General features: G+C 37.7%; 1 protein-coding gene across 6 annotated transcripts in view; it reads right to left on the bottom strand.

The window, feature by feature from the left end:
- The window catches only part of PDE1C (phosphodiesterase 1C), a 335588-nt gene extending 318424 nt beyond the window's left edge, over positions 1-17164 (bottom strand). For 3 of the 6 annotated variants that reach the window (XM_039336837.1, XM_039336841.1, XM_039336842.1), the window contains exon 1: positions 14514-17159. In XM_039336837.1, coding sequence (XP_039192771.1) covers positions 14514-14832 — 319 coding nt within the window. In that variant the 5' untranslated portion in view covers positions 14833-17159. Of the gene's footprint in view, positions 1-14513 lie in introns of all 6 variants that reach the window. The other 3 variants (XM_039336835.1, XM_039336836.1, XM_039336843.1) reach the window with 3 other exon arrangements.
- Positions 17165-27299: the final 10135 nt, after the last annotated feature.

The following is a 27299-nucleotide window of genomic DNA, read 5'->3' as shown; positions in this document are numbered from 1 at the left end:
ATAAGTGTCATGGTCTCTTCAGGACCAAATTGAGTAGAATGAACATATAATTTGTACAAGAGAACAATAAACTTGAGTCACTTCTTAAACTCCTTAAAAAATACACAGTTGGGTGCTTGTGTAATTATACCCTTGGCAGAAAAGTGCATCATGTAAGTATTCATAGTGACTAATAACCTTTAAACTCTAACACTAGGAATGCTGAATGTAAAAAAACTATATAAACAACTTTTCAAATGCTGTATTCAGCACTATATTCTCACATGTTTGTCCCTCCCAGCCCCATTTGGACAAACCTCATAGTGAAGAGTTAAATGAAATAATGTACAAAACAATAACAATATTCCTTTTTCCAGCAATTCTGTTGCCTTTTCACAGTAATAATATGTAACTGGGAAAAATGTAGATTGAATTACATAGTAGCAATTGAATATATACAAATCAACTCCACATATCATGCAAAGTGATGTTTATTAACAGAGCTGTATTGAATAAATCATAGTTACTGGATTCATTAAATACACTAAACCATGGTTTCCAAACCATAGTGGTTTGTATAATAAGAGATTATGAAAATACAGAGATGTCTATCTTCAGTATTTCATACCTGTTACATAATCTACCAGTAGATTTCAACTACTGGTAATTTTAGCATTTTATTCAATTCAAAATAAATTGGATCAAATTTAGTTTTTAAAAAATTAAGAGCAGTGCAATTTACTCAGAGCATTTTATCCAGTGGAGTATTTTAACTTTTTCCAATGAAAATCTTGTAGGAAGATTATCTGAAGCAGGATGCAAAGAGATATATCTCAAAATTATTCCAAAGCAATTTTAAAAATAGTAATAGTAAAATAGTAAGATGCTTACACATTTGCCTCTTCTATTCATTGTTTCATTATTAATTTATTTATTTGGCTATTGTCTACATATAGATACTAACACCACATATTGCAATAGAAATGAATATTAAAAAAGAAAAGACAAGAAATTACAAAAAAGGGGGAAATAAAAATACTATTTATAGTGAAAATGTTTTTCACTCAAATATGGGAAAACTACATAACAAAAATAAACTGGAGTATATTTTAAGGGCCAGTCTATGGCTGTATTGAGTTGTATACAATTCAGATTGGATCCAAAGGAAGAAAATACCCCTTTTTCCAAGATCTTAGAGCTCCAATAATTTTTATTACACTTTAAATGATGTTCTTATTTTCAATCCATATGTGTGCAAATTCTTTATTTTTATGTTTTGTAATTTTATATTCATGCACTATTTGCCCCACCCCCCAGTTTACACCTGAATAATCTTGGATTGTTTCCCGAGAGGTTGTGGCATGACATTAAGATCCTGCATTTGTTAAAGTTGTTCCCCAATAAATGAATCGTACCAATATCACATCTATTTCACTTCTGCAATTTGATATTAAAGTTCAACAGCTGCAGTACTAACCAGCCATTATTTCAGAAAACTCAAATAATATCAAAACAGAAGTTTGTTTCTCTGAAGAGTTTTCTGTTTGTAGTGAGAGTACTTTAAAAGATGGAGGAATTCAGCAGTAGAAGTAAATTCTGTAAGCCACTATTAGTTGATCAATGTGCTTGTTCTAACCAAAATAAAAAACTTTTTTTCCTTATTTTTTCCAAATTAATTATTCTACAATTAGCATCTCTCTAGTTACAGTTATTAAACAACAACAAAAATAGCAGCTATAATGGCAAGATTGTTAATTGCATAATTAATAGCTTTATTTTCTTAATATCTTAGTATTTTGTAGAATACTTTGGGTCTTTTCTCATTTGCTATCATTTGCTATCATTAGGGACATATTTCTTCTGATACCAGGGGTCGGCAACCTAAAATGGTGAAAGAGCCACTTGGACCCATTTCCCTCACAAAAAAAAATTGGGAACTGCAAAATGTGTGCATGCGTGTCTGCATGCGCACACATGCACACACACATAACAGATTGAAGAGTGGAGCCTAAGGCGACACATGCACTGGCCCTGCCCCCATCCAGCTCTAGTATGGACGGCTCTGCCGTTCTGGCTTCTCCTCCCCTCGGAAAAGACTGCTCTCCCCCCTTTGCTGAAGCGGCGAGCAGGGGGGGGGCTTGCCTTGGGCACGGCAGGGCTGCTGGAGGCTGAGGCCCCAAAAGGCATGGACCAGGCTATCTTCCATAGCGGCGGTAAGGCGACCACAGAACAACAGCCTGCTCATTTCCCCCGGCAGTGGCGGCAGCAACTGCAGAGCCATCTGGTAGTGTTTACACGGTCCTTCCTCCACATGACTGAGATAGGCAGTACTGCCCCGCTCCGCCCTGCCCTCATTTCCCCAGAGCAGAATTGGGGCCGCACCAAAGGAGCCAGCTGAAAGTGGTGCCTTGGACTACCCCTCCGAGGACAGCGCTTTGGAGGAAGGCCAGAGTGCGGCACCCTTGCCAGAGAACCAGCCCCACTAACTAACATGTGAACCCCATGCTAAGAATGGCCCTGCCTAAACTGAGCTCAATCGGACAGGAAAGTTCCAATCCGATGGAGGCTCCTGCAAAGTCAGCTTGGTCATTGGGATCACACAGTTCAGTGGGCTTGCCCCCCCACGCTATTAATTCAGAACCAGGCAGCGATTGGCTTGCAATTGGTTGGCCAAACAGGTGGATAGGATTGCAGCCAATGATAGTAGGACATTATAGCCGCCAACTCTGGTCTCCACCCGGGCGGGCGAGCAAGTGAAACCCTGAAACCTTTTGCGTTCATTTGCAAAGAGAAGATGCCGGTGGCACATGGCCTAGGGGGGGAAAGACAGCTCCAGAGGGAGGCAGCCACGCAGCCAGAAGCCAGTGGTCCCAGCAGAGCAGCACAGAAGATCTACTGGTTGGTGTGGGAGGCTCCAGCATTGCCGGTGAGCAAGACCTAGCATCCGCAGCCCAGTTCCGCACCCCAATGACCAGCTGGACCGCCATACACTGCTTCTTTGCGAATGAATGCAAAAGGTTTCGGGGTTTTGCTCGCCTGCCTGCCCAGGTGGAGACACTGCACCTCCCCTTCTCCTGCAGCCGGGGAAAGAGGGCCAGCCCTGAGCCTGTCCTGGAGGATTTTTTAGGCCCTGGATACCCCCCACCCCCTCCCCATCAACCCAGGGCCAGGCACTGTGGCTCCACAGCAGGAGGAAATCCTCCGGACCTTCGGTTTTCCTGGCTTGCCAGCAAGGCTTGCAAACTCGGCTCCTGCCAGGGAAGCAGCACCTTTTGGAATGGGCTCTGAGCAATTGCACGCTTCAGGGAAGAAGCATGGAGGCCTGCAAGCAGGCAGGCAAGCAGGTAGGCGGACACTAGGCAGCATGAACTAAGCGGCAGCAGGAGGAACGTGGGGCCTTGGCTTGCTGCTTATCAAAACCATGCTCAGTTCGTGCTGCCCAGTGTCTTGTTCCGCTGCCGCTCAGGCCCCTTTTTCGCCACTGGAAGCATGCTGCATTAGCTGGCACCGCAGGGGGTGGTCCCATGGCATCGCTGACAGTCCGGGCCGTGCGCCACCGGTGTCTTCGGTCCGAAGCCACGAGCAGCAAAAATCCGGGCCCAAGTTGTCCACGCAAGGACACCCCACCCACGGCAGCACTGCCAAACCACCTTCTATGCCACTAGCATCCCCAGGCTGGAGCAGTGAAAGCCGATCCAGCTGGTCATCGGGGTGCAGAACCGGGCCGCGAATGCTAGGCCTTGCTCACTGGCCACGCTGGAGCTTTCCACACTGACTGGTAGGTCTTCCATGCTGCTCCGCTCAGACCGCCGGCTTCTGGCTACAGGGCTGTCTCCCTCCGGAGGTGTCTTCCCTCCCTTCCTATCTATGTTGAGCCCATGGCGAACAGCGTCCCACAAACCAAAGAAGTTGAACCAATCAATTCAAACTTCTTTCGTGAGAAGTTTGAATTGATTAGTTCAACTTTTTTAGTCTTATTTTTTTTTTCGGCACTGCACGTGGCTGGGAGCCACAGGAGACAGCTGAAAGAGCCGCATGCGGCTCCGGAGCCCTGGGTTGCCAACCCGTGTCTTATACCATTATTGAACAACTAGATGGGTTATCTAATTACCTACTGCAGCTTAATTCCATCTCTTATCTCACTACTATGATAACCACAGAAGCCCTAGATTCAGTCATTTCATAGGATCTTCTATTTTTGTATTACCTGAAAAGTTTGATAAACAAACATAGGATAAGTATGAACTGATCATATGCATGGGATCAAATCCCCTGGGGCTTCCTCTCATAAGAACTGATTGCTATATCTTCATATACCAACGATTCCCAAAACACAGTAACTGTCCTCGCCCCATACAAGAACTGTCCAGAATGGGTTCCACAAAATCACTAAAATTTGATATTCCCAATGCCCTATATGCTTGCATCTTGTCCTGCATAAATTAATGGATCTTAATTTCCTTGCTTAGACTAGAAGGAATACTTGACTTGAGACTCTTGCCTGTTTTATATCTAGCATAGAAAAAAGATTATTTTTGCTATTTCAAGGTCCCAATTCATCAAAAGCATCTGTGTTGGGATTATTATATTGAACTATAGGTCAAAAGCTATACACTGTTAATCTTCCGACTTAGCAATTCACAAAAATCAGAAGAGGGAAAATATTTTCTGCTATCAAGGTAAACATGTCAGAACTGAATTTGGCCAGAACCAAAATGAGTAGCATATTGGGAAATATATATGTGTGTGTGTCTATTTTAATGAAAAGAAGGACTAGGGGTGACATAATAGTAGTCTTCCCATATCTAAGGGGCTGTCACAAAGAAGAGGAGGTCAACCTATTTTCCAAAGCGCCTGAAGGCAGGGCAAGAAGCAACGGATGGAAACTAATCAAGGAGAGAAACAACCTAGAACTAAGGAGAAACATCCTGACAGTTAGAACAATTAACCAGTGGAACAACTTGCCTCCAGAAGTGGTGAATGCTCCAACACTGGAAGTTTTTAAGAAGAGATTGGACAACCATTTGTCTGAAATGGTATAGGGTTTCCTGCCTGAGCAGGGGGTTGGACTAGAAAACTTCCAAGATTCCTTCCAACTCTGTTATTTTGTTATTGTTGAGGATGCTTTCATTTGAATTCCTGCATCTCTACAATAAAATTTAGTAGTATAGAGTTCCCCAACCTTTCTGGCTTGGCAGCCAGGCAGGGGGAAGAGAGGAAGCTCCCTGTAAGTGGCAGGCAAGCACATGAAAGCATGAGCCACTCGCACGAGGGAAGCTTTGCGCGCACACATGCTTACGCAGACTGGTTTCAAATAGGCTGTGACCCGGTAGTGGGCTGCAGTCTGGGGGTTTGGAACCCCTGATCTATAGGGTTTCTGGTGGCAATGGCCTAGAAGAGTCTGAAAGTCTAGATTCTCTAAGCAGAAATTCAGAGTTCTGCTAGTCCACAATATAAACATATCCAATATAAATATAAGAATGTGTCATCTGTGTATTTTTCAAAAATAAATGCCTGTCATACTGGAAATATAGAGAATATAGATGAATGTTCTCCAGCAAATATAAGTGTGTCATTTTCATAAAGACACTGAATTTTCAAGTTTCCCTCTTTATCAATAGTGACTAAATAAAACATATTTATAATTGTTCTAAATAACATTTCCTTTCAAAACCCCATGTTGTTCAATTAAAAGTACTCTTTTTATCTTCATTAGCTATGTAACTTGAGCAGCATGAAAGATTTCTCTCTTTTTTTAATTCCCAGTATCCCAGATGTGGTTATTTCAATTTGTTACAATAGCCAATAGTGACAAGTAGATGTGAGAGCTATATGATTATTTTCTTCACTCTGGCCTTAGCTATTGAATCAAAATAATTCTTAAACATAATTCTATTTCCCTTTTTGAATCTTCTTGTAATAAAAATATACAGGAAATACTCAATGGAATACAATACATACATGCATGCAATACACACATGCATGCATGTCTGTAATAAAAAAATAAAAGCCTTTCAGAGAGACAGGAGCTAGCCCAATCTTGGTTTTTCTTTCAGTTCAGGAAAATATAATTGTAAGGAAAACTAAGGCAAAAAATCCCAGTGAGTCTAACTAAATGACCAGTGATTATTTTAAAGTATTATTTAATTGCAGAAAGATTGATGAAATTATCATTGTTATTCAGTATTAATCCATCTACACAAAGTTTTGAGCAGAAATGTCAACCTTTTGGCTGGTGAATTCAACATTAAAGAAACTCTACGGCCTTGAGGTGCCATAAAAGATAAGTTTTTATTGAATACACATCCTGGCACTGAAGAAATAATATCAATTCTAAGTTTCCCACATGAAGTTCCGGTTAGTTACCAATAGCTTTTCATAACCCCAACCCACCATGTGTTCACGTTGGCCAATCACATTCTTTCTGTTTGTTATGGGAATGGTCCACTTCTCTGTCAGACACCTGCTTTGGATGACCTTGGTTTTCATAGTCTCTGGACGGCTTCCTGAAACTCCCGTTTCTTTCTCAGACTCCACCTCCCTCCTGTTTCCATGGCAAGTTGAGAGACTATAGAGGTTAGCAAGCATCTTAGTAATTCAACCTTGACAAGAAGAGTCAAAACAGTACAGTATCTGTGGAGCTTCTCAGTTATCCAGGTCATGGTTGTCCCAAAGGTGCTTTTTCAAGAGGCAACTGGACTTTCTTGTTTATCTTTGAAGACGTTTGCTTCTCAGGACTGAAGAAGCTTCTTGGATGAGAAACAAAACATCTTCAAAGAAAAACAAGAATGTCCAGTTGTCTTTTGAAAAAGCACCTTTGGGACATCTCTGGAGTAAAGCATCATTTGGCAATCTATTGTAATCCATGGGGGAAGAATTCTTTAAAAATATAATCCATAAAAATGTATTCATTCCAAGTCAGATATATGAACTGTATTGTTTGTTCTAATTTGGTAACTGTGCTGCAACCATTGTCTATAATGCTACTTTCTTATGAAAAAGAACATTAAAATAATATATTCTCTCTCTCTCCATTCTATTACTTCTAGCATCAATTCAGTAATAATGAAAATGGAAAGAAAGATACATTGTAGCCAGACCAAATATCATCAGTAAATATCCTACAGCACAGATGGACAGGAGATAGATCTAACTGGTAGATTTCTAGATGATTTATAGTTCCTGCTGACATTTTCAAAGATTAAGTATCTGTTAAAGTGCAGCACTATCTTGACTAAGTGGATTAATTGTAATGGCTTTCTTTTTTATAGTCTATTCGCTTTAACATTAATGAGTATATTTTATAAGCTGTGCACATCTTTCCCCATAAACAAATTCTCAAGAGCCCAATTTAGAAATATATGTCTCATGATGGCTTAAAATAAACTCAGCTTACTAATGTATTTCCTTTGTAATAAATAAAATGATGCTCTTTCAGTTTGTGAATTGGAAAACATTCATTGTACCTATAGTATACAATATTTTCCCTCGTGTCTATTTAACCAAGTACAATCTTCCAAATATGTTGTCTGCAGTTTTCAAAATATCCAGTCAAAGTGATTAGGTATTATATACAAACAACAATGATTTTTTTAAATGATGACTCGTCCTTTTATAGTAACCCCTCAACATTTGACAAAAATATCTAAGTGATATTGTCTGTATTATGACATCATAACATTTGTTTGACTAAGTGAGAATATAAAGATGGCAGTATATTCCTATGAAGGCTTCAAAGACAATTCATGGCTAATTAGGCAGTTATGAGATAAACAATTCACTCTCATTTTACTAAAAACTCAGTTGACACTAGATTTCATGGTGCATTCTAGAGATTGCAGAAACAGGGCTAGAAAATAACATATCTATAACTAAGGTAATATTAATTACATTTAAACTTTTATTATATTTTATCCTGGACCTGTTACTTTTTAGACTTTAATTTTGGCATATCGCTTTAAGTCTAAGTGCCACCTTGCCATAAAATATTCAACGTCTCCTAAATATTCAACTGCTTGAATGGCCAAATATAATAACCCCAGTATGAATACTGGAAGATGAATTCCTATATCTTGAGGACTTAAATATTAGAAAAGGTGGAGTAATTCAATTAAAGATCAGTTATGTACTGTCTCTACAGAAGTAGTCCTTGAATTACAATAATAATTAGAACTGGAATTTCCAACACTAAGGTGATATGATCATAAAGCATAGCATCATGTGACCCAACACTTAGGTATGACAATCCTGGCAATCCCATTACTGTCATTAAGTGAGAATCACATGAGTGATTAAGTGAAGAGCTCATAGAATTGTGGCTTACAATTTCCTGCTGGCTTCCAAAAAAAAACAAAAAAACAAAATCAGTGGGAAAGCCAGCAGGAAGTTACAAGTCACAATCATGACAACTCTAAGTAGCTCACAAGCAGGTGGTGGGAAGTGCCACCGCAGGTAAATAAGTGCTACAAAATGCAGTAGGCACATATATGGTGAGATGAGCAAGCAGGAGGTAACAGGCAGCAGACAGAAAGTAGAGCTGCTTAACTCATTCTTTGCATCAGTCTTCACAAAAAAAGAAACTATAGCCCAACCTACCAAAAACATAATTGTAAAAGATAGACTAGAAATAAAAATTAAAATAAGCAAGAAAATGGTAAGAGAACACTTGTCTGACCTTGATGAATATAAATCATTGGGACCTGATGGATTACATCCCAGAGTTCTGAAGAAACTGGCAGATGTTATCTCAGAACCATTGTACTGAGTACATATCTTTAAAAAGTCCTGAAGCACCGGGGAACTACCAGAGGATTGAAAAAAAGTGACTAAATTAGTAGACCAGTAAAATGCTGTAGACATAGTATACTTGGACTTCAGCAAGGCATTCAGCAAAGTAGACCACAAGCTACTTCTTGGTAAACTAGAAAAATGTGGATAGATAGCATCACCACCAGATGGATTTGTAACTGGCTGACAAACCATACTCAACAAGTAGTCCTCAATGGTACTATATCTGCATGGAGGGAAATGAGCAGTGGAATACCACAAGGTTTCATCTTAGGCCCACTACTCTTCAGAATCTTCATAAATGACTTAGATGAGAGAATAGAAGGAGAACTCATCAAATTTGCAGATGACACTAAGCTGGCAGGAATAGCCAATACCCCAGAAGACAAGCTCAGGATGCAAAAAGATCTTGACAGACTTGAACAATGGGCCCTATCCAATAACATGAAATTTAATGTGGAGAAAAGCAAAGTTTTATACCTGGGCAGGAAAAACCAAAGGTACAGATTAGGCAAAATCTGGCTCAGAAATAGTAACTGTGAGAGGGATCTTGGAGTCCTAATAGACAATCACTTGAAATGAGACAGCAGTGTGCATCAGCAACCCAAAAAAGCTAATAAAATCCTTGGTTGTATAAACAAAAGCATAGAATCCAAATCACATGAAGTATTAGTATTGCTTTATAAATCCTTAGTAAGACCACACCTCGAATACTGCATCCAGTTTTTGTCACCACATTACAAAAAAAAAGATGTTGAGACTTTGGAAAAAATGCAAAGAGCAACTAAGATGATTAAGAACCTTAAGACAAAACATTGAAGAATGGGCTTTTCAACCAATGGTACATGTAGCACATTAGCACATGGCAGCCATGCCCAGGCAAGTGTAGTGGGAAAGGGAATGAGGCAGCATAGGAAAGGACTTGTTGTGAGGGAGTCCTACAGTGGCTGGCTTACTTCTGGCTCACCCAGAAGAGAAAAGAGGAGGAGAGAGGCGGAGACAGGAGAGGTTATAAAAGGAAACAGTTTGGGTGGGAGAGGGAGAGAGAGAGAAAAAGCAGCAGCCTTGGGAGGAGGCAGAGTCAGTTCTAGCTGCACCAAAGGGAAAGAAGGAGGAGGAGGAAGGAGAGGGGAGAGGAGAGGAGATCAAGCAGGCCAGCCATGAGCTGACCTATAACTGCTATGACAGTCACCTGTGCTAGCAGCAGCAAACAGGAAAGAAATGCAGCGGGGGAGGGGTTGTCCTCCACAAGGAATGAAAAAAGGCAGCAATGAAGAAAGGCAGCATCTGCTGGAGGTGAAGCACAGAGAACGGAGGGAGATGGAGAGTGGAAAGATTCTTTTGTGCTTTTGTAACTTTGAAGTTCTGGGATTTGTGCAATGTGGGCTTTGTGTTCTTAAGGAGTGTTTGGCAATTTCTATTTGGCTGATGTTAGCTTCTATTGCTCTGCTATTGTTAGCTGTAAGTTTTGCTGCAAGGGATTTTGAAGTATTTTTCTTCTGAATGGATTTTGCCTGTAGCCATTTGGGGAGACTGCCTTAGCTGGCAGTCAATACTTATTACATTTTTTTTCTTCCTAAAGTGCCAGCTGTGCTCCTTAACTTTCCTTTCTAGCCAGTAGCTAATTCTTAAAGGGGAATGCACCTTTTTAAGCTAGTTCCCTTAATGGCTTCTTTTTTCTGTCTCTGGAGGCTTTTCCTTGTTTGATGAATATATGGAAGAGGGAAAATATGGGGGGTTTCAAATTTTTCCTTCAAAAGGAAGGAGGGAGGGAGGGAGGGAGGGAGGGAGGGAGGGAGGGAGGGAAGGAAGTCCTGCTTTAGCACTTGGCCACCAGCAGCCCTTCCATTGACTTTGCTTGTCAAAAGGTTGCAAAAGGGGATCACATGACCATGGGACACTGTGACCATCATAAATATGAATCAGTTGCTAAGCATCCAAATATAAATCACATGATCCTGGGTATCCTGCAATGGTCATAAGTGTGAAAAATGGTCATAAGTTATTTCAGTGCAATTGCAACTTTGAAAAGGGTTGGGGGGGTTTTTTGGTTTTTTTTTTTTTTTTTTGGTCATCAAGTTTTGACACCTTCCTAGGTGGTACTGGAATATTGCCATATCCTCAAAGTGGTACAGTCGGTGAAAAGGTTGAAAAGCCATGAACTAAAAAACCTCCAAAGACTCATCCAGCTCTATTCTGATTGAAAATTGAGTGCAGGTGGACACATAAGTGGGTGGGCACACAAGTGACTGCTAAGGGTGGACATAAGTGCAGGTGGAAACGGCAGACTACAAGATTCCCCCTACCACTGAAGGATTCCTCTAGAGAAAAATTTGTAGCAGCAGCAGAAGTGACGTGTTTGAGTGACTTGTAATCTCCTGCCAGCTTCCCTATTAACACTACTTGTGGGAAGTCAGCAGGGAAAGTTTCAAATGGCAATCCTGTGATCACAGGATGCTGCAATTGTCATAATTGAAAGCAATTGTCAAGTGCCCAAATTGAAATAATCTAATCATGGGGACATTGTAAAGGCCATAATTTTAAGGACAGTTGTTAATGTACTATAGACAAATAGCAGTTTGGGAGTGGAGCTAAAAGAGGGATCAGCCTAGAATCCCATAGCCACAAGTCTAACCTCTATTGAATTATCTAATTCCAAACAGATGCTGTTAGTTGAGAAGATTCCCATCCATAGGCATGATAAATCATATAAAGCAATAAATCAGTTTCATCAAATCTTTATGTGTAGACCTAATTTTTGCACCTGACATGTCCATTATTCAGCTCTGTCATAACTTTGAAAGGTCACTGAACAAAAAAATATAACCCAAGAACAACCCAAAGACTATTTGATAGTGTTTCTTTATATAAAGTGATAATGCATAATATAGTTTCTACAAGCTTGTTCCATATATATGTATATATAATTTTTTTATTATGGTCACAGACCAGCATTATAAATAAAAACATTAAAAACAACAATGACAGTAAAAAAAAGACAGAATAATATATTGGGATTAGTGGTGAATTATCAGTGGGTAGTTACAGTCTGCCTAATTTTACATACAGCAAAACAGAATTTGCCACATTCAAATATTGTCACTTATTTTGTGAGTTCCAAATCAACATGGAAGGCATATTAATATTTTAAATAAATTTAAGAACATTTGGAATTAGGCCACACTAGTGGCTGGTTAGACACATGAGCGCACAGCTCAACTTACACAAGTGGTAGGCCAATGGGCAATTACATGCATGTACGTTGGCCCGCCACTTGCGCAATCCAGTTCCCGTCTCCCCCCCCCCAGTTGGGCTGCCAAACTGCAAAGGTTGGGGACCACTGAGCTAGGAAAGCTGAACCAATAAAATTGTAGAAATGTTTGAAATTGCACATTTATATGTTTATTATTTGAGTTGAAATATTATTTGTGTAATATTTGAAAATGAGTATAATAACTAAGTTCTAAAGAAACCAATAGAAAATACTGCCTTTGATTATTCTCTCTGGTGAAAGAGGAGGCTGAAGGCCCCCAAAAGTAAATACTTTGCCTCTCTGAGTCCCATTCAATACACTTGTACTAGACTCAAGGAATGTCTGCTTCATTATAACCAGGCAAAAATCACTATTAGGCATGTTGTGTCTATTATTCTGATTAGACCACATTAAAATGCAATCTGTAATTTGAAGAAGCACTCTTGGAAATTTGAAAACCTTTTTATAATGTTTTATGTGTCTTCTAGTCTCTGTAAGAGACTATACTACTCACAAAGATCAACTGTCTGAGTGTGTAATCTCACAATTTCTCTTTTTTACAGAGGGACTAGAGGCTGGCTATAATTTGTTGTTTCATCTCCAATCACCACTACAACGCCATTCCTTCTCATTCAGGAACACTATAAAGATAGTCCTTGACTTACAACAGTTCATTTAGTGACCGTTCAAAGTTACAATGGCACTGAAAAAAGTGACTTATGACTGTTGCAGCATCTCCATAATCACATGATCAAATTCAGACTGACTCATATTTATGATGGTTGTAGTGTTCCAGGGTTATGTGGTCACCTTTTGTGACCTTCTGACAAGCAAAGTCAATGGGGAAGCCAGATTAATGTAACAGACATGTTACTAATTTAACAACTACAGTGATTCTCTTAACAACTGTGGCATGAAAGGTCATAAAATGGGGAAAACTCACTTAACAACTGTCTAGATTAGCAGCAAAAATTTGGGGTTCTGTTGTGGTATAAGTTGAGGACTACCTGTACTTTATTTCTCATAGTGCAAAAATCATTTAACAGATTTTGTCATGTCCTCTAGCGTAGGACCCACTTAAGCCTTAAAGATTTTCAAGTATAATAATCCCCAATTTAGAGGCAATCTTTGTCATCTATTTTGTATGTTCCCAGTTCAAGGATGCAGCCCTTTCATTATCTCAGAGGCTAACTTAGAAGCAGTTTTCCAGCCATGTACGAGTCAGAAATTACAAGGATTATTTAACTCTATCAATAGCAAGTAGAGTTGCTTTCCTACTTAAAACTTTACCTTTCTAAACTAAATATTAGTAGATCACAGAAAAGCACTACAGCTCTTTTCAGGGTTAACCTAATAGGTAAAGGTTCTGCAGTGTACAATATTCTTATACTGTCAAAACCTAGATTGCTATGTACATCCTCCACTTTCTATTAGTAATCACTTCCTAACTGACTTTCTTGTGATCTCAACCAAGCCATGACAGCAATTTTTGCTGTCTGCATGATTCTTCCTTTGGAAACAAATTAACAACTGATAATGACATTAAAATTCTACATCATAGAAATAACTTTAATCTCAGTAAAGGAAAACTAAGTAAATCTGGAAAACAAAAGGGATTTGATTTTGAAATTGCAATTTAAAATACCAATTCATTCTAAGTTACAGGGAAAACCTGAATTAAAGGGAGGATGTGGAAGTGATCAGCTTTTGAGTTGTTTAATTGTATAAGAAAGGGAGTGCATGTTTATATGGAAGCCTTCTTGGGAACAGAAGATAGCAGACTGAGCCTTCCCTTGTTCACTCTACAAAACACCATATACAATAAGGAACCTGTGTAAACGTATATGTCTGCAGACTGACTATTTTGTAGATTCCAGGAGTGCCAAGGATCCTGACAACATGCAACTTGCAATAATAGAATAGGCTTTTCAGTCTGGAGCTTTGGGATCATTACGGACATAAATAATCTAATACAGCTGGTCCCCATCAGGGTGAGAGATAATACAAAAAATGCTGGAGTGGAAATCCAACTTTTTTTTTGGCAATGAATAGGGTTGAAAACAACTAAACTGAATTTAATTCACAACTTAATTCTGAACTTAATTCTGTCACACCAAAATAAGCAACTCTGAGGCTATATGAAAATTGAAGTACCATAGGGAATTTCAACTGATACTGCTTGTTCTGTCATCATGCTGAAAGGAGATTAAAAGTTGCACCATCCTAACTTCCTACTCATTAGTACTCTTGAAAATAGATCAGCCTTTTCCTGTATTGCATCTTGGTAATATACAGTAATTTCCACACTCACTTCGATAGGGTCAGATCACTTCAAAGAAAATTTTACCTGATTATCTGCTGCAATTGGGAAATGAGATCAAGTGAACAATACGAGAACAGAGAAGCATCTCAAAGTCTATGTTTTCTTTATTCTCTCCATCATTATACTTTTGGATATGAATGCACATATACACAAATACAAGATTATACTCACAGGCGCTGCGATTCCGACGGGGAGGGGGCAAAACTAGCCCAGGGACTTTTCCTTCGCTTTCCGAGCACTTCAGCACGTTGGACAACTCCTGGAGCACTTCAGCCGCGGCTGGGTCAGGCCTGCCGCTCCCTTCCCAGGCGCCGGAAACAGGTGGGAGTTTGCGAACAGGCGCTTCTACAGTTGCGGCCGTCATCGCTTTGGTCCGGCTTTTAAAGGTTCGCGGCTTTCTAGAGGCGACCCGTGGAGGAGCTGCCGGTTCCGAGGTCAGCTGCACCACTGTGTTGCGCGAGCGGGTGAATGCTGAGGTGACGGAACCCATGGCCGCGCGGGGAGATTTGGCTCAGTCAGAGAACTTCGCTCGAGGCCAGACCAAGCACTTCGTCCGCCCTCACTCCGGAACTCCGCCTTTCCCCGCCCTTGCCAGGCTCTGGGAACTCAACTTTCTCTGTTTCAGGCGGCAACTTCAGGTCCCCGCGCTTTGTTTTTTCATGCTGATTCGCTCCTTCTGACTCTCGGAGACAAAAAATCTAAAGTGAGCAGCATCCTGGAGTTTGCCGTCCCATCGTTGGTGACAGGCAAAGGAGATTCTCGAAGCCTGTCATCACTTAGCTCTTTCTGTACTTATATTTACTAGTTATATGGAACAGTGATAAATATTTTCTTTTCCGTGACTTGCTGTGTTGTGGAAAGGGAAATCCAGAGAGTCGGGAAACAGTTTGCTAACCAGGTTATTTGTGCAAAAACAATTATTTTATTAAATTAAAGCTAAAGAAATTCATAGAGCCACTTTGATGTAGTGATTAAGGCACACCAGGCTAGAAACTTGGAAACATGAGTTCTAGTCCTGATTTGGCACAAAGCCAGTTGGGTGACCTTGGACCAGTCACTCCCTCCCAGCCCTAGAAAGAAGGCAATAGCAAATAACTTCTGAAAAACCTTATTAAGAAAACCAGGGACTTTTTGAGGCACTCTCTGAGAATTAGACACAATTGAAAAGAAGAAGAAAAAATTACAATAGTGCCTTGGAGATAAGGGTGGGAAACTATTATTACTTTATTCATGCTGAGCACAAGAACTGACAAGAAAGTTTATTTTATTCCAAATAAAATTAAAAGTCTGCTTAGGTTGTGTCACTCTTATAGTAATCCTTTATGGTATGAGAAGGCTCCAGATTCAGCCAATCCTTACATGATGCCCTTCAATGTCTGTCATCCATACACACCAAGGATTTACTAAGAAAAATGGGAGATCTTGTCTGGATAGGGAACCTAAGAGATTGAGACTTAGCACTTGGACAGAGACTACCAGCAAATTCCATAGATGTAGACTAGATCAGGAAGATGAAAAACATCCCAGAAAAAGCAAAACTGCATAGATGAGCCCATGAAGCCTTAAGAATTGAGATCAGCTAAAAGACTGTGTTTTTCTAGCTGGAAATCATCGAATTGAAGAAAACTGTATTTATTGACTAGTTTAAATGTATTTAGATTTGATCATTTTAATCCTTTTGCTTTCCTCATACACACCGTCCATCATCTGGGGATCAAAATTTCTTTAAATAGTTTTACTTATCTTGATTTATTTACATGCTTGAAAAGAAACAATATTCTTTTCCTTCTAGAGTAATCTAATATCTTAAAAGGTGAAAATACCTCAAGTTGATCTCAACTTCTAATAATTGTTCCTATGCAGTTTTCGTGGCATTTATAGATTTGCCCTTATCTTCTTCAGAGATTCTTATTTGTTTGATTTTTTAATTTAGCCAGTTGTCCTGGAATTCACAGGTACTGTCTCATCTCATCACTAGCCAAACCAATCCTATATGGCTTTTAAGAGCAACCAATGTCAGCTAGAAGCTGCCACACACCATATTTATTTACAAAATTTGAGGGAGAAAACCAAAATTGGGGGGGGACTGGTTGGGATGTTGGAAACCTGAAAATAAAAGTCTTTTTGATAATCAAGGGGAGATGAATTCATATAAACAACAGGGAAATTATTGAAGTATAACTGACAATACTGTACCATTTTCTATTCTGGAAACTATATGCTAATGCATCTGGAAAACATTGGGCTAGGAGGAGATGACATAATGGGGACCACAGTTAGGAATTTTCAGAATCCCTAACAATGCAAATAACATTGTGAAGGTACTATGTCTCATTTTTATTAATGGGTTTTCATAATAATAAATGAGAAGGAAAAGGATTTCCTCTAGCTCAGTTCCCAAGATCTGTTTTTAGAGGAGGCACATCCCACACATGAAAGAGTGATGAGTCAAAGTAATCAATATTTCAAAGGGATCAATACTTTTCATTCAACATTATCAGACTGCTGTCCAGGGAGCAAGCTTTTGGTCCTTTGGCATTCTCTTATCCTGGATCATAATTGAAGAAGGTGTTCTTTTCTTATTGGTAAACTGAAAGCAGGTTAAAAACCATCCTCTTTACAGAACCTTTGGAAGCTAGGTTTAAATAAAGTTGGCTATTATTTTGGCCCTGGAAGTTATAATTTTATGTTTTTATATACTGTATTAGGGAATAATTTGGCTCACAATTTTTATGTTGATTTCATGGTTAAAAGATTCTATTGATATTTTATTGTTGTGAATTTAAGACAAAGAAAGTGGCACACAAATAATATAAAATAAATAAAATCCTAATAATTAGTTCAATATTTAGGGTTTCTTTACTTACATTCATTTAATAAGCTATGAGCCACATAGCTATATTAAGCATTGCATTTTGTTTGGAACCAAGTTGCAAGTGTCATAAATGAATTAGCAGTAGCAACTCATTTATTTCTCCATTATATTCCTATAAATAGTCATATGTTGCTAGGCCTTTCATAGGTAAAGATTATCCAAAAATGGGGAATCTAGTAGGAGTTAGCATGTTATTGTTTAGTGTAATGCTGATTAATAATTAGTAAAAACTTTCCTGATCCGACAACAAAGAAGAGAGAAAAGAGAATATCTTCATGTTTCCCACATTTAATGCTTGTCTTTCTGCATTATTTCAGTCTCTGCAAGGGAGAATATTTGTGAGATTTTAAGGCTATTAAGAATGTTTTTCCAGCCTCCCATAGAAATTCTGAGGATTACATTCAGTCATAATTACAGTAATATAACACTCATCGTTACAGGATTGATAATAGACTAAGGAAAAAAATACTTCTGGTCTAGGAGTGTGATTACACTGATCACTATTCCTCTGTAATTTTCAAGAAAGGAAATATATGGTTACAGTTTTGCCTACAATAACGTACAGTGTTGTGGACATGCACATATTATGCTGAAGAGTTGATGTGAGATATTTAATAGAAATATTATTTCTATATGTTCCAGTTTTATGGGTATGCTCTGACAGAGACTTAAGCCACTTCAACAGTAATGGTGCCATAAAATTTCTACAACAAATGGAATTGTCCCTTATGAACACAATAAATGATTCTTGTATACTCAGTTAAAACAACCTACCCATCCACTACCCCACCCTCTCCCCAAACTAAGCTCAAGCCTATTGCTTTCATGTGTTATTGTTTTGTCTTCAGCAGCATCTGTCATTGAAGCTGGCTTTGAATGGGCTTCTCCCTAAGGGAAGAAAAAGTGAGTAGCAGCATCAGCAGTAATAGGTGGCAAAAAAAAGTCTTTTCCTCCTAGGGGAAGCTATTTTGTTAGTGACTAAGAAATGTGTTTGATTGTTATAAGCTTAGAAATAAAGGGATAAAAAGATACCATAGGACAATTCTACACCAATATTTTAGACTTACAATTCCTTCTATTGTTGAAATCCTGGGACAGATAGAATCCTTTTCTTCATAGACCAGCAATTCATATAAAGATTCTAGAGTTATTCTCATTTTACTGGGCTTGATAATTAATTGATAGTTTTAGCTAATCAATTGCATTTTAGTTAACTTAAATGAAAGACCGTCCCAGAAACAGGTCATTTCCTCCTATGCTAACTCCCTTCTCTCCCTAAATATAAAAGAAGCAGGGATCAGTGACTCATCACTAGCAATTCACCTCCCAATGATCCTGACCTAATGTAACTCCAAGACCCATCATAAACTTTTCACTGATGACTCATACCTGACCCATCACAAGACCCTCACTTGACACAACCACATCTGAAGCCCTTATAAACAGAACACTGACTCAGACATCTCTTAAACTCCACTGAAAAGGATACCTAGCCTGGTAGCGAAACATTCAGAAACCAACCCACAAGCTCGGAGAATGAACCTTCACCCTCATTTTAGAGATTTCTTCTTGTTAAGCAACAAGAAAGAAGGCTGCTAAGGCAAGTGTGGAAGTGGCAAATAAGGAAGTGTGGACTATCTTTTAAAAATTGATGGAGAAATATAAGGGCAGAAAGTTATGGTTGTAGCTTATTATTTTTAATCATTTGTAGCTTGGTCTGCTTTGCTATGGGTAGTTAAAACTATCTGATTTTTATGATTCCTGCTTGGTCAGCTACTCTTTGACTAAAGAGGAAGTTAAGAAGATGGAGGAGAAAATTATTAGAGATGTATTTGAAGAATCTTTAAATAAAATCCATCATTTCATCGAACAGCTATGCTCCAAAAGACTACTCAAACTACTTCAAAGATGCAAATATGTGTAGAAAGTTACCAAACCACTACAGCAATTTCACAAGTTGCTGACAACACAGAGGAGTCAACTATAATTTAGGAATATAAACCTGACAAGAATTTTTATTATGATGATTTAAATAGAAGCCTCCCAACACAATTGAAAGAAGAGCTCCAAGAAAATTTGCAATTTTTGAAAGGACAAGTTTGGGAATCTTTTTCTCGTGGATATTAACAAGGTGTCAACTTCCAGCTCAAATATCCAAATAACATCCAATAATATCCAAATTACTTTCATTTCTGAAAAGCTTACAGGTTTATTGAATATATGGCATAGTATAGGCAAAGGAAAACTAATTTTAACATCCCAAGGCATCTAACCATAACATATATATACCTGGCCATGTGCTTTTTATATTATTCATCCACGTGTTTAAAGTAGTAGAAGAGGGAATGTCTTGAGGGATCTCAGGCATAGTTACATATTCAATCCCAGAAGTTACTTTAAAAGGCAAAAAGCCAGTTTTGCTGTGTACTGCATTATTGTAATGGCACTTCAGCAAACAGCAATAAGTATGCTGAATCATTCTGATGATAATTTACATAGCACCTCATATATTGTTCTATCATTGCATTCATACATTCAGCCTCATCATTGGTACTCAGGTGAAACCCGGAACTGAGACCTTGTGATTGATCAGATGAACTCTCTCCAAAATCTTACAGTGAATTGTGCTCCTCAGCCCAATATTATTCAGTTAGGCACTCCATGCAGCCTATAAATATGCTGCACAAACATCTTGGCTAACTTCCTAGCTGAGGGAACTTTGGAGAAGCTGCAAAGTATGCTTATTTTGAAAATAAATCAACAATTGTCCATATAACAGTATTTCCACCACTCTCCAGTAATTCCATTATGAAATCCATTGCTATTTCTTGGCTACTGAGGGTTGGCTACTGATTGTAATAAATCTGGGGTTTTCCCAGGCAACTGCTTCATGGCTGCACAAACCATGCAGCTAGCTACATAGTCTTTGATATTCTTTTTCATTTTTGGCCACCAAAATTGCCTTTTCACAAGATGAAGAGTTTTTACAAACCAAAAATGACTGGCAGATTTTGCATCATGGGCTCAGCTCAATACCAAAGTCCTTTGACTATCTGGAATGTAGATTTTGGATCCTTCCCATGCCAGACCTTTTTTTTTTTTATCATAAAATCACTTTTATGGGTTTGAAACCAACTGTCTCTTGTTCCATAGACTCTTTAAATTTCTCCTTGGTGGATCCAAGGTTAACCAGGGTGGTATTCCCCTGCGCTAAATCCCTCACGCTGGTGCAGCAAGCTGGCTAGAAGAGATTATAGAGTTTATCACTTCCTTTTTGGTACTTTTGTATTGAGGCACTCATGAAAGGGCCTCAGCTAAAAAGTGTTTTCCTCCGGGTATGTAACAGAGACTAAAATTAAACTTCCCATATATGAAATGGATGCTCTGATTTATGGCCCTTTCCTTTTAATTTCAATGTCCTAAAAGATTTTCTGAGTATCTAAAAGTCATCTTCTCAGGCAACAATGTATAAAAAATTTTTTATTGGGTTAAAATAATAATGTGTTTGAAATATATCTGATCTGGTATTGATATTCAATATCAACCAAGAAACTGTGTTTGAGAACAGGCATATAACTTTGAAAATGAAAATATGTTTATCTTAGAACAAATATTAATCCACTACAACATTTATTTATTTATTTATTTATGAGACTTATATACCGCTTTAAGTGCAAGCACTCTCTAAGCGGTGTACACCAGTAAGCAATGTATATATTTACATTGCCCCCAACAATCTGGGTCCTCATTTTACCTACCCCGGAAGGATGGAAGGCTGAGTCAACCTTGAGCCGGTGAGATTTGAACCGCTGACCTGCTGAACACAGTCAGCTAAAGTGGCCTGCAGTACTGCACTCTAACTGCTCAACAGGTAAAGCAATCAGTTTAAAAAGTCCAGTAGTTTATAATACATATCATTCTTGAAAATACTCATAAAAACTTAGCATAAGAAAAATATGTTGTAATTAACAGCAGAATTAAAAGAAAGAAGAGCTAAGCTATATCCTAATGTATACAAATTCTTTGCCATAGAGCAATAGGCTTAAATTATCTATTACTATCCACTATCAGCTTGATTTCACTATTGCATTTGTAGACTGAGATTTCATCACAAGGTGCATTGATTTTTTAATCATATCTACGCACACTATTATTTCTACTTACGCCACTTATTTCTGGTTTTTACTTTATATGGATTGGACCCAGATTACAATTTCCTTCTTGGTAATGCTGTTGTCTTTTTATTGCTTGCTTACTGTTCTTAGAAGCAAGGAGACATATAAATCTTTGTACATGCGATAGTAGTAATTTTATTTATAGTCCTTGATATATTATCACATATAGAAATAAAACAAAAACAGAAAATCAAAACTAGAAAAAATACTATGGTGGGTTATATAAGCATGAAGCAAACATTTAGCAAATAATGTTTAGACTAAGCCCAAATTAAAATATGTGGGACTTGCAATCAGTGAAGTTTTAGTACATTTTCCCAACTGGTCATCTTCCAAATGATCAAGCTGGCCAAAAATTCTAACAGCTTTGGTTCAGGAGATCTAGAGGGCACCATACGGAGAAAAGCAATTAAAATTAAATATTAGATTTCTGCCTCATGCATAAAAGTAATGTTTACTTGATCTAATAATTCTTATCTTTTAAGATTATTTTCAGTGAATGACTTAATATTATCCCCAAATAAATAATCAGGTTAATCAACATGTTATCATTAATCAAATAAATACAGGCTATCCGAAAAGTCTTACACAAAGACTTTTAGAAAATCCTTATATTTGTATGCAAAATAGTTATTTTTTGCAAATACGTATCTCTAAATAATAGTTAATTTAATATTTTAGAAAGAATCCATGCAGAGAAAGGATAGCATATTAGTATACAAACATGACTTCCATGATAGTTCATGATCAAAATATCCCATAGCAATGTGGCCTTATTTGTGACTAAAACCATTTAACTAAATAAATAAATACTCTAGATATAATGAATACTCAGTATTGGGCTGAGAGCACAAGATAACAGTTTAACTAGGACATATCAAGAAAGCAAAGCATAATTTCCTGTTAAGTCTTAAAGCCCCTAAAATACAGGCTTAGCCAGCTTTTACTAACCAGACATTTTTTTGTCTTTTTATATTGTGGAGCTAAATTTCTTCCTGGACAGAAAAAGAATTATTATGGAATACAATAATAGTAAGAACAAAGTATTCTCATCTAGCATTTCTCTTTCCATTACTAAACAATATTTATTACTAAAGTAAATTACAAGTTTTCATTTCATATTTACAGTATGTGCAAATCTTTAACCGGGGAAATAAACACTGCCAAATTTTAGTTTTTCATTTTTCTTCTGAAACAGCTGCAGTTGAAAGAACTATAACAGACATAAATAAATCCCTTATTAGCACAGCCTAACAACCAGCTCCTATCAGGAGACAATCACCATGTTCCTATTAACACTGCACAAATGTGGACAGTATGAATCATTCACATGCTTTTCTCTTGGGCTTACTTTTTCCACAGTGTTTCCTTATTTTGGGCAGCTCAGATTTCCCATGTTTTTGTTGATAACAGGTTACTATGACAGTGTTTTTAATGTTCACTAAACCATATAACTTATTGTAGAATAAAAGCAAACATTCAAAATTATATCTTAACAGCAGCTCTATAGTGCCTTTGAACATCATTCACATATGCATGTCATTTGACAATAAAGAGAGCATAGATACTACTTTCACTTGTGCATACAATAGACTAAAATTGGCTCACTGCTTTTCATCTGCACCAAACTACAATATTGGCTGAGTTGCTGTGTCACAAATTTTCTAATGGCTCCAGCCAAACATTATTATATTCTGGAAAGGAACTGAATGATATTTGACTGAATTACAAAGTTGTTAATGGCTGACAACAAGGATCAGTGATTAAAGAAAAGGAATTAAGAATGTGTGAAAATTGGAAAAAAGTGGAAAGTCACAAGATAGACAAAATATGATAGAGTAGGCAGGAAGCTCAAACACTAGAACTTTAGGAAATAGAAATTTTAAAGTGGATGCAATGGAGCATATACAAAAAAAAAAAAAGGTGCCGGAACTCACACATATCATACAACCCACCTTGCCTACCCTACAGGGTTTCATCCAAAAAAGGTGCCAGAACTCTGTTCTGGCCGTTCTATGAGAAAAAAAAGCCCTGTATATGGGATTGAAAGATTCAACTGAAAGGGGACAGGCCCTACTCCCCCACCTTTTTCTTTCAGTGAAAGACAATTAAGGAATTTCAATGAATTTTTATCAGATGTCAATCAAATCTACTTTTCCAGCTCTGAGCCTGTTTTGCATTCTCTTGCAGTTTACTTTTGTTTGTTGCATTTAGTGTGTGTAAGCAATTCCCTTCTAAATGACATGCCCTGATTCAAAAATATCAAACAAGCTTTTCTTCCCCTGCACGAACTCAGAATAACTCTCTATTTCAGTAGCTTCTACATATCATACCTACTTATAATGTAATGTATATGTATACCTAGAATACAGATTTAAGAAAAGGACTTATAAAATACCCCAATAAACTTTATCTTTCTATCAGATGAGAGATAATAGTCTGAATGTAGCTGATCACCCTCTCATAAACCTCTTCAGTTTGTTTACTGGCACCACTCCATAATGTCTTCTGAATTATTAACTTGTTAAGTGATTTCTTATCAGTGTGTCCTCTTCCAAATGATTAAACATTCTGTGAAATTCCCCCTTACTCAGAAACAGAGAAGCCATCAACATGTTCAACTGTTTAATCCGGTTAGGATGTCTAATCACTATCTCTAAATCAGGGGTGTCAAACTCAATTTCGTTGAGGACCACATCAGCATTATGGTTGTCCTCAAAGGGTCAGTTGCTGTCCCTTTCTCTCCCTCAGGCTTGCCCCACCAACATCTCTCCTCCCTAACGCCTTCTCTCCTCCCTCACTCCTCCTCCTTCCCACCAAACCCTCTCATTTTATATCCTCTCTTCCCCCATGAGTTCACTCACTGCCTGGCTGGCCTTTTCACACAGCACTCATCAGCTGGAGCTGTGTGCAGATTCTGGGGTCTCCGACAAGCCCCAGCAGCCCCACAGCTCCAGCTGACCCCAAAGACCCGAGGCTACCAGAAGCCCCGATCAGCTGGAGCCGTGCATGCTGATCCTGAGGCTTAAGCAGAGCCCCAGCAACACCGCAGCTCCAGCTGACTCTCCCCCAGGCATCTCTGGTGCTGCCACCGCTTCAACTCACCTCCTCCCATTACTCAATCATATCCTTCTACTAGTCTGCTTGCGGGCCAGATCTAAATATATCACTGGCCGGATCTGGCCCGCAGGCCTTGAGTTTGACATGTCTGCTCTAGATCATTTAGATCAACAGGCTTTGTTCAAATGGCTTCAATGTAGCTATTTGAATACTGTTAACTGTCCACTATCACCTTCATGACCAAGCTTTTCCTTCCCAGAATTCTCTCTGATGTAAAGGCTTCTTTGCCAACTCTGCTGCCTTCCAAACACTTGTGAGCAGTGTGGGTATAGCAAATGGTTTACTCATTAGCTATATATGATTAATTATTTGGGTGAAACCATATATAACAGTGTCCAAATTCTTTATCCTATTAAACCAAATTAAATATAGTAAGTTTTATTGAAAAAAATGTTAGAACACATTTTTCCTACTAAAAACCTAGCATACACAATAAAACATCATGAAACTACAATTTTAGGCCAGAAACCACTAAGTAGGAAATATTAGCCATATATTAGGGGGGGGAAATAAAGATCAGAAGTAAATCTGTACTTTTCCACTGCTCAAAGTATTTGATCAGCTGCTTTGTAATTCCCAATGCATCTGATATGTGCAGTTGCTTGGTAACTTGTGAAGTGTACTGCACATATATTACGTACACACACAGAAACAATTATTAGATGATAATGATCAGATACTGAAATTATTCACCAAGTATTTATTAGAAGTTCCATTGCATTTAGTTTCCTTAGTTTTTATTATCATTTGTCATCTTTTAGGGTAGAATGAAAATTTAAATCTTATCATTGTAATTTTAATATATGTACATAGTTTATGAGGTCCTTACTTAAAAAAAACAAGAAAAATGTAATAAATTTTGCAAAACTGAAATCAAAGTTGATAATTAGTTGCCAATTACTTATTCGATATTTGGGAAAATAATTATTTTTAACATATTCTTAAGAATTTTTACTTAAATGTCTGCTTGAAATCATATTGAACTGAAACCAATGAGATTTCCTCCCAAATAACTACAGCCACTACTGTGCCAGTTCTTTGATTAAAACATGCTGTTTTGCTAGTTCTCTTTCTAAAATATACCAATCTAGTTCTCTATCTAGGCTAATTTCAACATAACCATTTGAAAAATTAATTTAGCAAACATGGGAACCATAGCAAAAAATATATGATCATATACTAATATGTAACTCTGATATTTAATATAAAATCTAGAAGATAGAATTTTCCTAATAAAATATGACTGTTTACTGCATGTCTTTTACATATCGCCCTAATTCAATAAAAATACTATTAGTATGTGTTTTCCAATTTGCACAATTTTTTTATGTGAGACTTACCAAGATTTTATTTGCATATTAATGAAAGTGAAGAAAGCATAAAAGCAAGAATAGAACAAGTATCAACAATATTACTTTGATAATGTAACTTGTTTCACAGAATGTTTCACATAGAATTTAAAACATGTTTTCATTTTTACAAATGCTGTTTCCATCCCATATTTATTCCCCATCCAAGCTATTTTTTGCATTTACAATTACTGCTTTAAATAAAGGAGCTCCCTCTAGTGGGCACTTAGAATTATAGAAAACCAATATATCAACTACAGTTGAATCAGAAAATAAATTTCATACACAGGAAGTCCTTGTTTACCAACCAGAATTGGCACCAACAACTTGATTGTTACATGAAATGGTCGCTAAATGAAACTGATTGTGCTTATGATCTTACTTCAGTCTTCCTTACAGACTGTTGTAATTGTGAACAGTGCTAAATGAGTCACTAAATTAAGATTTACTTTACATTTAATACTAATCCATATATCACATTAACACTTGAAACATTAATTAAATACTGTAGTGAAGTTCGTGTATTTTATTAAACTAATTCCAAATTACATTAGTCTGATATATAAACCCAACCAATGTATATTAAATTACACTTCTCTCTTCCAATATGTCACCTTCTACCTGTGACATAAATTGGTTTGAAAAGTTCCCAGAAAGGAAAAACATAAAAAAAATCTCCTTGCATTGATGAAAGTTTTCTCGCATTATTTTGGATCCAAGCAGTTATTAAAACAAGGATTTGTATTGTATTTTAATCTTTGCCCCTCAAAACAAGGTGCCATTTCAGAATAGTCTAACTTATAAAAACTGTTAACAAGTATAAATTATTTATTTCCTGAAAGTAGCTTTTTCTCACAATACAGTTAAGACATTTTCCATTATAGATGGTAAGGTAAATACACCAGAGTCTGACAATATATATAAGAACTAATTCTTCCAAAAAATTCTCCAATAAGTTGCTGTCTAGCTGTTAACTGAGCTTAGAGTAGTACCGCTGTTATGGAGAAGATGAAGCATAGTAAGAGGAATTCCCATGAACATGTGACACCCTTCCCAGGAACATAAGATTTCCTATAGCTTAACAAACAGATACTGTTTTAGAGTTGCAAGATAATAACTTTTACAAAAAAAAAAATTAAGGGCTAAGTTTTCCACACACCAGTTCTTTTCTAAATGATTGTTTAAATAAGGAACAAAATCAGGGAGGATGAGAGCCTTGGAGGGATGTTCAGAGAATTACTGAGCATGAAACAAATACACACATGAAAATATGATGACAAAAATGTATGCCCATGTCGATGTTACAATAAAAGTGCTAATATCTTAATTAGTAAGGCTGTGCAGCACTTTGGATACGAAGGAGAGCAGGTGCTTTAGAGCAGGGATCCCCAACCCTCGGACCGTGGCCCACTAGTGGGCCACAGAACCAGCGTGTGGG

This window comes from Crotalus tigris, unplaced genomic scaffold (genome assembly GCF_016545835.1).
Source record: "Crotalus tigris isolate CLP2741 ecotype Arizona unplaced genomic scaffold, ASM1654583v1 scf7180000017666.379230911805:20528666, whole genome shotgun sequence".
Lineage (NCBI taxonomy): Eukaryota > Metazoa > Chordata > Lepidosauria > Squamata > Viperidae > Crotalus > Crotalus tigris.
The sequence above is the reverse complement of the archived record's forward strand: the minus strand, read 5'-3'. Positions and strand labels throughout refer to the sequence as shown.